Source organism: Salvia hispanica, chromosome 1 (assembly GCF_029641045.1).
Source record: "Salvia hispanica isolate PSC_SH4W2 chromosome 1, Shi_PSC_v1, whole genome shotgun sequence".
Lineage (NCBI taxonomy): Eukaryota > Viridiplantae > Streptophyta > Magnoliopsida > Lamiales > Lamiaceae > Salvia > Salvia hispanica.
The window spans coordinates 50,385,855-50,396,834 of NC_142692.1; the positions used below are offsets into that span (position 1 = coordinate 50,385,855).

At 42.9% G+C, this 10,980-nt stretch overlaps 1 protein-coding gene across 1 annotated transcript; it reads left to right on the plus strand.

The window, feature by feature from the left end:
• The first annotated feature begins 7,120 nt into the window (after positions 1-7,120).
• On the plus strand, positions 7,121-10,788 carry LOC148934076 (SNF2 domain-containing protein CLASSY 3-like). Its single transcript, XM_089067839.1, has 4 exons — positions 7,121-7,277; positions 7,385-8,097; positions 8,177-8,329; positions 8,763-10,788. The coding sequence occupies exons 2-4, from the start codon at positions 7,417-7,419 to the stop codon at positions 10,575-10,577; spliced, it is 2,649 nt and encodes an 882-aa protein (XP_088923965.1). The 5' UTR covers positions 7,121-7,277; positions 7,385-7,416; the 3' UTR covers positions 10,578-10,788.
• The last annotated feature ends 192 nt before the right edge of the window (positions 10,789-10,980 follow it).

Sequence of the window (10,980 nt, forward strand, 5' to 3'; positions counted from 1 at the left end):
TACATACAAACTCTCACATATTGATAAGTCAAAGTGGCGTTTGATTGAATAAACAATATTGATATTAATATCATAGACTAGAAAATACTAAACTTTCTGAAATATATTCTTTCAGTAGATAGCAATAAAGAATACAGATTAGATCCTTTCAGTGCTTTATCACACCGGTGTTACTAATCTCTTCTTAGGTAAGAGAGAATTATCACAAACACCGCAACCGTACCAATAGGTAGCCAAAGTCTATCTAGGTTGTGAATACGTTTTTCTTCTTACTAGATCAGGCCAAGTCTCCTACTGGAAAACTCATGAGGAGATTCATCGAATTTCCCTACTTGACCTTCTTAGTAAAAAGCCTTAGACTTGTTTATTATATTTCAACAATAAACCATTATATTATATTATTTATTCTCATAAATAGGTAAACAAGTGGACGTGGCATTTCTCGTATACATGCACAAGCTGACTGTACAAAGGCATGTACGCTCGAAGCATCTTTTAGTATACAAACCCCAACAGTCTCCACCGGCGCCCCTCTCGTTCGCCCGTCGGCGACATCCGACCTGACGGGCGCCGTAGGGAGCGGGAAGGGCGCACACGCCCGTCCCGAGTGCCCCTACGAAGGGCTCGCCCCTCGCGTCGACGTCCGACCGGACGTCCGCCACTGTGGCGAAAGTCGGACGTCCGGAATTTTTAATTTTTAATTTTTTTAAAAAAAAACTCTATAAATAGGGCTCCTCCAACATCATTTCATTCACACCACTTGTGTTGACAAGTTTCTCTCTCTAACCTCTTTTTTCAATTATCTATAATGGCGAGTAGTCGTGCGGGTGGTAGTGGCGGAGGCGCTAGTGATAGTGATGGCTTTAGTGATGATGAATTGGATCTCGCTGTGCAAGAGACGATTGATCGACGGATCCGGCAGAGGCAGCAGCGGCGGCGGCCGTGCCTCGGCCGATCCATCGCCGACGGCATGTACCCCGGGACCACATTGCTGCACATATTCGGTTGTATGAGGACTACTTTGCTCCAGAGCCGCGTTTTGGGGATGCCTTATTCCGCCGACGTTTTAGGATGCATCGTCCTCTGTTTATGCATATCGTTGATGCATTAGAGAGAAGGTACGAGTTTTTCAAGATCAGGGAGGATGCGGCTGGCAAACCCGGACACACGCCAATACAGAAGTGTACGGCCGCAATCAGGCAACTGGCGTACGGAGGCTCGGCCGACATGTTCGACGAGTACCTCCACATTGGGGAGTCTTCAGCCGTCGAGTGTCTGTTGGAGTTTTGCGCGGGCGTTAGAGCGATATTCGGGGATCAGTATCTTCGGCGTCCGAGCCCCGAAGACTGCCAGCGGCTGATTAATATGCACGGGTCGGTGCACGGGTTCCCTGGGATGTTGGGCAACATTGATTGTATGCATTGGGAGTGGAGGAACTGCCCCGCCGCCTGGAAGGGGATACACACTTCCGGCTTCAAAGCCAAGCATCCCACGTTGATCCTTGAAGCTGTAACTGACTACCGGCTATGAATATGACATGCTTATTTTGGAGTGACCGGGTCGAACAACGACATCAACGTCCTCCAGTCGTCGCCCCCGTTCAACGATCAGTGCAATGGCGTTGGTCCCGCCATCAGTTTCGTCGCCAACGGCAACCAGCACAACATGAGATACTATTTGGCGGATGGGATATACCCAAACTGGCCCGTCTTTGTGAAGACGATCAAGCATGCGATCGGGCCAAAGAAGTCCTACTTTGCGACCCGGCAGGAGGCAACGCGCAAGGATGTTGAGCGCGCATTTGGTGCGCTCCAGAGTCGATGGGCGATGGTGAGGGGTCCAACACGGCAGTGGTATATTCCCAACATCGGCGACATCATGTACGTGTGTATCATTTTGCACAACATGATTGTCGAAAGTGAAGGGGACGAACTGACTCAGTGGACCAGCGAAGATGACACGGGTGCCGGTCCAAGCCACGGCGTGGCCACCGCGAATGTGAACATGGGAGTACCTCATGGAGAGGTTGAGCGGTTGTGCGCATTTGTCGACATGCGGCAAAGAAATGCCCATATTCGACTTCAGGAGGATATCATCGAAGAGGTTTGGACGCGGAGGGATGGACACTGATGTGGTTGTTTTTTTTTTCTATCTACTATGTAATTTTTTTTTTCCAATGATGTATGTTTTTTTTTTAATGAAATATGCGTATTTCCTGTTCGTATTTGTGTCGAATTTTAATTCCGTGAATTTTAATTTAATTGTGAATTAATTTAATTGTGGGAAGGGCTAGTGGAAGGGCTAGTGGGAAGGGCTAGTGCAGTGGGAATGGCTAGTGATGTGGCAGTGGCATGGGAAGGGCTAGTGCTGACGTGGCATGGGAATGGCTAGTGGGAGAGGCGAGTGGGAGGGGCGCCACCGGAGACACCCTGATTGAACACATAAAAAAGTGTAAGTATTCAAACAATTCAACTAGATACAAGTTAATAAACCATGCTTATACGGTTCTAATTCTGATTCTTTGGGTGTGAATGAAGGCGTGATCATATATTATGGCAAGTGGCGAACCCAGAAATTTAATCGTGGGGGGTCCAAAATTAAACTTCAAAACAAATTACATAAATTAAATTATAAGGTTCAAAATGTAAAAGTTAAATACAATCACAATATATCATTTGTCTTCTATTCTTCATCTTCTGAAATCGCTGCATAATAATATCATTGGTAACTTCAACAAACACGTCTTTTTCTATATATATAAGGAACTAAGCAGTCATTTAATAGTTGGTCTCCCATGCTATTATGTAGAGAAGTCTTGATGATCTTCATTGCTGAAAAGGCTCTTTCTACTGACGCAGTGACAACTAGTAAGATCTATAACAACTTAACTAATAAATACTCCCTCCGTCCCACTTTAGGAGTCCCGGTTGAGTTCGGCACGAGTTTTAAAAAATGTAAAGGAAAGTTGGTGAAAAAAGATAGTTGAATGTGGGTCCTACTTTTTTATATTAGTTTTATAATAAAATATGAGTGGGAAAAGGTTAGTGGAATGTGGGGCCTAACACTATTTATAGAAATATTCCAACCGGGACTCCTAAAGTGGGACACCCAAAAATGGTAAACCGGGACTTCTAAAGTGGGGCGGAGGGAGTAAATCATTGGAAAAACTCCATGTTTCCTTGTAGAAACCATCTTTGAACAAGACCACTGATTCCTGATATTTGTGAGAACTTTTTATTTATGCGCACATCGAAAATAAAGTTCTCAAGTTGACTTTCAAGTTCAAACAATATGCTCAACGGAAGTGGAGGTTCAACTGACGAAGAATCAATGGAAGAAAGTTTTTTGAAATAACGATCCATGTACCTACAAAAATAGTCAAAACTGATTAAGTTTGCAAAATATTTGATATTTTCTGTACTAAGATTAGCAAAATATAAATCATACACAAAAAGGATAAAATTCATCTTATACACTTCACAACTAAAACAATAAAAGTAACCAAAATATACAATTAGCTCAAATCTAAAAATTTGCCATTGCAAACAATAATTAATAATATTGGGACTCACACTCACAAATCAAATTGTATATATATAAAACTATTAACATATTCACATCAAATAAAGAATTTCAAATTACATCCTTACGGCGAAGAACTCAGAAACAGAAAGCTAAATTAAGGATAAACAGTTCATATAAATTTTGTTGAAAGCAATCTTTGATATTATATGCTATATTATAAATTATAATTAATGTAGAAATTACTAAAATACCCCTGATTTTTTTTAAGAATTGGTGGGGGGACCATGGCCCCCCCTGGCCCCACCCTCCCTCCGCCCCTATGGCACGGTCATGGTCTCAGACAACTCTCGTATGTTCGTGGGGAGTCGAGGTTTTTAGAATACAAACCAGTGCAGTATATTTTTGATAGAAGTAGAGTCACCTTGTGATAGAGGAGCTATTCAAGCTCTCGAGTTGAGATAGAGGAGCTCCCCACTTACTCACATGGATACGATCAACCAAATTTAGTTAGAAAACCATATCAAATAGCAAACCATAAAGGTTCATTCATCATTCTAGAAATAATGTTAGCTAAACAGAAGGTAATATAAATACCGATTGAACACATAAAAAGTGATAAATTGAATGTAATTTCGTTTGCTCTAAGAAGTGTATACTATTAACTCTTTATTGATCCAAGTTTCTCTGTTTCAGAATATATCCAATGCATGACCATTGAACTCAATATCAGAATGGTGGGGATATTATACAAAGTAATATAGAAAATTTTTCAAGTTTCTCTGTTTCAGAATATATCCAATGCATGACCATTGAACTCAATATCAGAATGGTGGGGGATATTATACAAAGTAATATAGAAAATTGAAAAATGTATATGATCAAAATTGTAAAGTAAAATTAGTACTCCATATATCAAGGGTGCAATTACTCAACCTTTATTGAAAGAGTATAGAAGTCTATGAATTATTGAACTTTATGAAATGCAATACCATTTCGACCGTTATATACTCATATTAGATCGGCAACAATTACTTAATCTGTAGTACTGTAACATAAGAGCATCTCCAATGCAAATAGGTCAGTCATAGGCCAACCACTCTCTCTCCCTGCCACGTCAGCAGTACTAAAAATCCATCTGCCACATCAGATTTAGGGCAGTCATAGGCCAGTCGCAATAAAAATAATTCAAAATATACTATATTTACGGAATTAAAATTATGATTAAATTACGGATTAAATTTACGACACAGATACGGGAAAATTAATTCATTTCATTCAAAAAAAGTACAAAGATTTTAAAAAAAAATACATGATTTTTTTTGAAAAAAAAGGGCTTCCACACACGAGCCCCGCCACTCTCTACTCCTCGTCGCCGTCGCCGCTGCCGCCACCGCCGCTGCCGCTACCCGGGGTATCTGACCCCACGTCGGAACCCCCCATCTGTGCCCTCGCGGTATCCAAATCAACCCGCATGCTCTCGAGCATCGAGTGAAGAAACATCTTCTCTGTGGGGTCAGTGGCGTTCTTCCAATCTTGGAAGACCTTGTACATCTGCTCCCGCGTTTTGTTACGCGAATAGAGAGTTTACTCGAGTGGGGCGGGTGGGAGGGTGGCGGACTGGACCTCATGGGGCGATAGGGGGGATCCTCCCCTCGCAGCCTGTTGCGCCCGCTTCTGTCCAACCGGGCGAGGGCGACCAGCAAATGAAGGAGGGGATGGAAACTCCTCAGCATCCGGGGGGAGGTCGTGGGATTCGCCGCTGCTGCCGCTGTAGTCGCCGGTATAGTTCAGCCTCTGCTTCTTCGGCCACCCAGCGTCGCACCCCGCACGGAACTTCTCGGAGTCCTTCAAAAACTCAAAACATTTCCAGAAGTGGAAATCCTTGTACTTCCCCGCCTGGGGAACTGACTCTTGGCTATCCTCCGGGCGTCCTCCTCATTCTGCCCACTAGTGAGCTGACGGAGGGCGTTGGCGTACAACGCCGGAAAAACGGCCGACCGCGGCCCTGATGCGCTCCCACCCCTTCCGGACCTCCTCCCCGCTGAAGTCCTTTCCGTGCGGGCAGTGCCTCCTGTAGGCAGCTCTAATCTTCGCCCTCATGTTGACGACCCGCTGGTTGTTCGCAACCAGCGGATCGTCGCACACCTCCAACCACCCCCTGGCCACCCCGGCGTACTCATCCTCTGTCCACTTCCTCCGGCCGGGGGTGTCGTCACCAACCGGCTGCGACGACTCGCCGACCGCCTTGGCCTTCCCCCTCGTCTTCTTCTTCTTCGCCGCGGCCCGCCCCGCTGGAACGGGAGTGTCCGGATCGCCGAGATCGATCCCCATGCCATTCAATGACAAAAGGTCATCGCCAGTGAACTGCGTCTCCACTGGGGTCGACGTGTGAGACGAAGCCGTCAAAAAATCCAGAGAGGGACGATAGACCGTGTCCCCCCTCCCCCCCCGGTGACCCCTGCATCCCGGGATGCATACCCATCATCTGCTGCCGCATCTGGTGCATACCTCTCCACCCCTGCCCGCTGCTGGCCTGTCCGCCGCCCGACATACCCCACGGCATGTTCCCACCCCCTGGCGCTTCGGCCATCATCCCCATCAGCTGATTCCAAGGGACGTTAAACCCTGGGCCCATCTGCCCGCCCATCTGGCCCCATCAAGATCCCACGGGTACCGTGGGAGTCTGAGATCCACTCGTCGCTGGACTGGACTCGTTGTTGTGATCCATCGCTTGATGATGCTCTTGTACAGAAAGTTAGAGAGAGAGAAAACTCGTTAAAACAAGTGGTGCAAATGAAAATGAAACTAAAATCGCGTTTATATAGGTTTTATTAAAAAAAAACAAAAAAACAAAAATCGTCACTGGCCGATCGGGCCGCCACAATGGCGGCCAGTGCATCGGCCAGCGTTTCGGCTAGCGACACGCGTTCGGCTAGCCCACGCCGAAAATTTGGCCGATTTCCCGCTGGCCGCCTCCAATGGTTCGGCTAGCCGGCATTGGAGATGCTCTAATTGATTGAAAGTTCAATGTTTTAGTCTCAATATATTACTAGTATCATTTATTTTTCAATTACGTAATTACAATAAATATTATATTGATGACCTTGAATATTTGTTTAATTTTTCATCTGTCGAAAATATAGTAACATGTGTAAATGTCACAGGTTGAATTAGAATTTGAAAGAAGAAACACTATAATTCAAAATTTCAAACAAACCAGTTGGATAAAAAGACAATAGAAACTCAAACTTCTAACAAACCAATTGAAAATGATTCAGCGCAGTTGTACTACTAGCAATTTTTGAATTTGAATTTTACCTCCAAAAAACATAGCCAACAATCATTGAAAATGAAGAAAATAAAAATTCGTTGGTTTAGTAACTCCTCATGTCCCCACTTCACGTAATCAATTTCTTCCATTTAAATGGAAAAGTGGATAAATAAAAAGGGATAAAGCAGTAAAAAATTAAAATAAGATATAGTATGGTTTAATAAAAGCCAAAAGAGTTGTTTTTGCTATAAAAGAAGTAGTATAGTAGTATAATATTATTAAACAAATAATGATCATAATGGAAAATAAGTTTCCATAAAATCTTTATAGACCCAAAATTAGGATTATTAATGTATAATTTGGAGGTTATTTTATAAGAACAATTGAATTTATCATGTAGGTCAATTCTATAGACGACAACAGTCTCCGATTCTGAATGTGTGCTGTGATGCCAGCAAGATTCCAAAATCAATGTCTACTGGTAATTAATAAGGAGTTGATTTGGTTACAAAATTAACTTCAATTATGGCTTTGCACTCGTAATCTCCTCTACTATTGCTTCAATATTCACGTTCTCTCTGTTTCTAGATTTTTACCTGTAGGTTTTTTGAGTGAATGGAATGGAGGTAGCCAGAAGAAGAACTAGGAGGCAGTGGGATGATTTCTATCTACAGCAACACGACGAGCGGAAACACCAGAAGAAGAACGATAATGATGAAACGTTGAATGCCGGTGCTCAAGGGTTTTTGAGTGAATCGGATGTGAAACAGAATGATTGCGTGAATGTGGATGATAAGAGTGATGATGTGGCGGAGGATTCGGAGGATTCTGCCTCTGAATCGGAGACAATTTCTGTTGACGAAGATGGTGATGAATCATATGCTGTTGCTGAGAAGAGTAGGGGGAGAGAGAATCTGACAAAAAAGAGTGATTTTAGGTTGTTACTTCACAATTCCGGTTCGGATTGTGAATTATTGACAGAAAATTCCAATGAGAGGTTTTTGAGGTCAAGGAAGAGGAGAAGAGTAGTGAATATGGAGGAGGAGAAGGGTAGAGTTAAGACTTTGGGGAAAAAAGGGTCTCATTCTGCAAAACATTTCGACTTGATTAGGATTTTGTTGGACTCCATGAATGCATTTGAGGAAAAACATAATGTGCCTGAGAGTGCCCTTCCTTCGAGGTTCAGATTTGAGGACGAGGTGGTGCTCCCTCCACACAAATCAGAGCATGAAAAGTTCATAGATGAACTCTTTCATGATCTAGAGTTAGGATTACGACAAATCGATTGCACTAATCCCGTGGTAAGCTGTAAAGCCTTTTTCACCTTCAAGTTGTTTCGATTCGAATAAGTTTCTAATCTTTTTTGGTATCCTTTCTCAGGCTGAGAGTGATGAGCTTGAGACCAGTGTGGAGATTGATGGAAGTTGTTGCTGCCGAGGGAAGCATCAAGCTATTCTTGATGAACAGATAGGGCTCATTTGCAAAAACTGTGATGTTGTGATTATGGACATAAAGCATGTCTTACCACCTTTTGTAAGTGATCTCCACTTCTTGTAGTAGGATGTTTTTCAATTAAATTTGGTAAATGTAAGCTTTCTTTGTGGCTACCAATTGTTTGCAGTTTTTTTGCCTAGTAGGATTATTTTTGCAGATGAATCTAGTACAATGGTAGTAATTAGGGAAATATGGTGCAGTTTGTGTGATGATTCTTAGAGATGGAAGATGTTTGATGGTTAAAAATGGTAGATATTTAAGCATGCATGTAGTTGGAGCCGATAAACACTAATTAGTTTGTGTAGATTCCGCATGTCAGCTTGGTTTCCACGGGGCAGTAGTGATGGAAACGTTCTTTACATTGTCATCTCATTGTTGTGGTTTGCTTCATCTCATGTGCATTGTCTTAATACATGCTGCTCTTTCTTTGATGCCATCGTTTTATGCGTTATCATATCATCATCTCCTGCAGCATGTACCAACTTGGGAGGGGCGAGACAAGAGGTATTACCGTGATGAGTTTCAAGGCTCCTACTTTAGCGACATTCAATTTGAGGGCACTGATTCCAGTATACCCGGTTCAACAAGTTGCATGAAAGGAACAGTATGGGATTTAGTCCCTGGTGTTAAGGAAGATCTGTACCCTCATCAACGGGAGGGCTTCGAGTTCATGTGGAGAAACATAGCAGGAGACACTAAACTTGAGAAACTGAAGCAGACTCTTGCTGATGATGCAAGAGGGTGCATAATCTCACATGCCCCAGGCACTGGAAAGACTCGTCTCACCATAGTGTTCCTGCAGTCATTCCTGAAGCTGTATCCAGCCTGCAGCCCCTTGATCATAGTTCCTAAAGGGATGCTTCTGACATGGGAAGCTGAGTTCAAGAAATGGAACTTCAACATAGATTTTCATAATTTAAATAAGAAAAAGCTATCCGGAAAAGAACATACAGTTGCTACTGAGGTTCTTGAGGAAATTGGGAGTGGAGTCTTAAATCAAGACTGCATTCGCCTGCTTAAATTGTATTCCTGGGAGAGAGGTGGTAGCGTCTTAGGGGTCAGCTACAAACTGTTTGAGAAGCTTGCTGGAGGAAGAAATGGGAAAAGTTTGCAGCATAAGAAAATCAGGGAGGTGCTTCTTCAAAGGCCGACCCTTTTAGTGCTTGATGAAGGGCATACACCTCGTAATAACAATAGCCTGATATGGAAGGCCTTGGCGAAAGTCTCAACACAGCGACGTATCATCTTGTCAGGCACTCCATTCCAAAACAGTCTCAGGGAGCTATTCAACACTCTGTGCGTCGTAAATCCAAAGTTTGCAGATCAGGACAACAGTGTACGTGGACCAAGATGGAAGAATTTGGACAACTCATCTGGCATAAATAGGGGCACGATGTTGGGGATGAGGACTGTGCTCGAACCATACATTCATGTGCACAAGGGAACTGTGCTAGAGGAAAAGCTTCCCGGACTGAGGCACACGCTAGTATTCTTGCATCCAACAAAGTCTCAACAGCTATTGCTAGAAAAAGCTTGCAAAGAGGAGATGTTTAAGATGATTCGGATGGTATCCCTAGTCTCTGTTCATCCTTCAATACGTGCAGTAGTGAAGGAGTACTTCACTAGAAGAGAGGAGATTGCAACGGATATTGATGCTGGGGTGAAGGCATGGTTTCTTCTGAACCTAGTACGCTTTGCTGATGCACTCGGTGAGAGGGTGCTCATCTTCGGCCAGTTCTTAGACTCTCTTATATTCATCAAAGAGCAGCTTGGGTCCATTTATTCATGGAATGAAGGAAGAGAAGTGGTTTACATTGATGGACAGGTTGATGAGAAGAAACGCCAAGAATCCATATATCGCTTCAATGATGAAACAAGCGAAGCAAAGGTGCTTCTTGCATCTGAGAGAGCTTGCTCGGAGGGTATAAATCTGACAGGGGCTTCAAGAGTTGTGCTGCTGGATACCATGTGGAATCCTTCAGTGGAAAAGCAAGCAATCTGCAGGGCTTACCGTCTTGGACAGAAGAGAGTGGTGTATGTATATCGCCTATTTACATCTGGAATCGAGGTCGGACAATATAAGCAGCAGCATCTGAAGGAGCGCATATCACAGGGATTATTCTCTCTTGGTGAAGAGCATAGTGAATATGCAGGAGCAGTTGCAGAGGACAAGGTTATGGATGCCATGCGCAGCCTTGAAAATTTCGATCAGATATTTGAGAAGATTATTTCCCAACCAAAGGAATCCGACCTCATCAAAACATTTGGAATGGAAGGGCTGAAGTAGAAACGTTTCAAGATGGTATTCATATTTTGCTGCATATAAGCGAGACTTGTTGTTAAGCATGGAAATGTTTTGAAGAAGTTGATAGGATAGTCTTTTCTGTTAGAGATGGTTCAATATATTTGGTGTATAGCTGTTTCTTGCTGGATTCTTGTGAGAGTGATTTAACTACCACTACACCATTCCTTTAGTTCCCAGCACAAAGATTTTGCTAGTTGAATATTCTAGTTTTTCATACAATTTAATTCATGAATCCAATTTATATTATATGATAGTTTAAAGAATAAGTTAATACATAAATGAATATAAAATTAGATAGAACATGATCATATACTTCAAAGATGGTTGTGAGCGTGAATTTTAGTATTAGTGTTTCATTGGAGGGAGACTTTGCTATGACGACTGA

Bases quoted from the DNA above. Each gene is read 5' to 3' on its own strand.
- LOC148934076 (XM_089067839.1), top strand. From the start codon at position 7,417: ATGGAGGTAGCCAGAAGAAGAACTAGGAGGCAGTGGGATGATTTCTAT. The intron at 8,098-8,176 runs GTAAGCTGTAAA...ATCCTTTCTCAG, and splicing joins TCGATTGCACTAATCCCGTG to GCTGAGAGTGATGAGCTTGA. The intron at 8,330-8,762 runs GTAAGTGATCTC...CATCTCCTGCAG, and splicing joins AGCATGTCTTACCACCTTTT to CATGTACCAACTTGGGAGGG.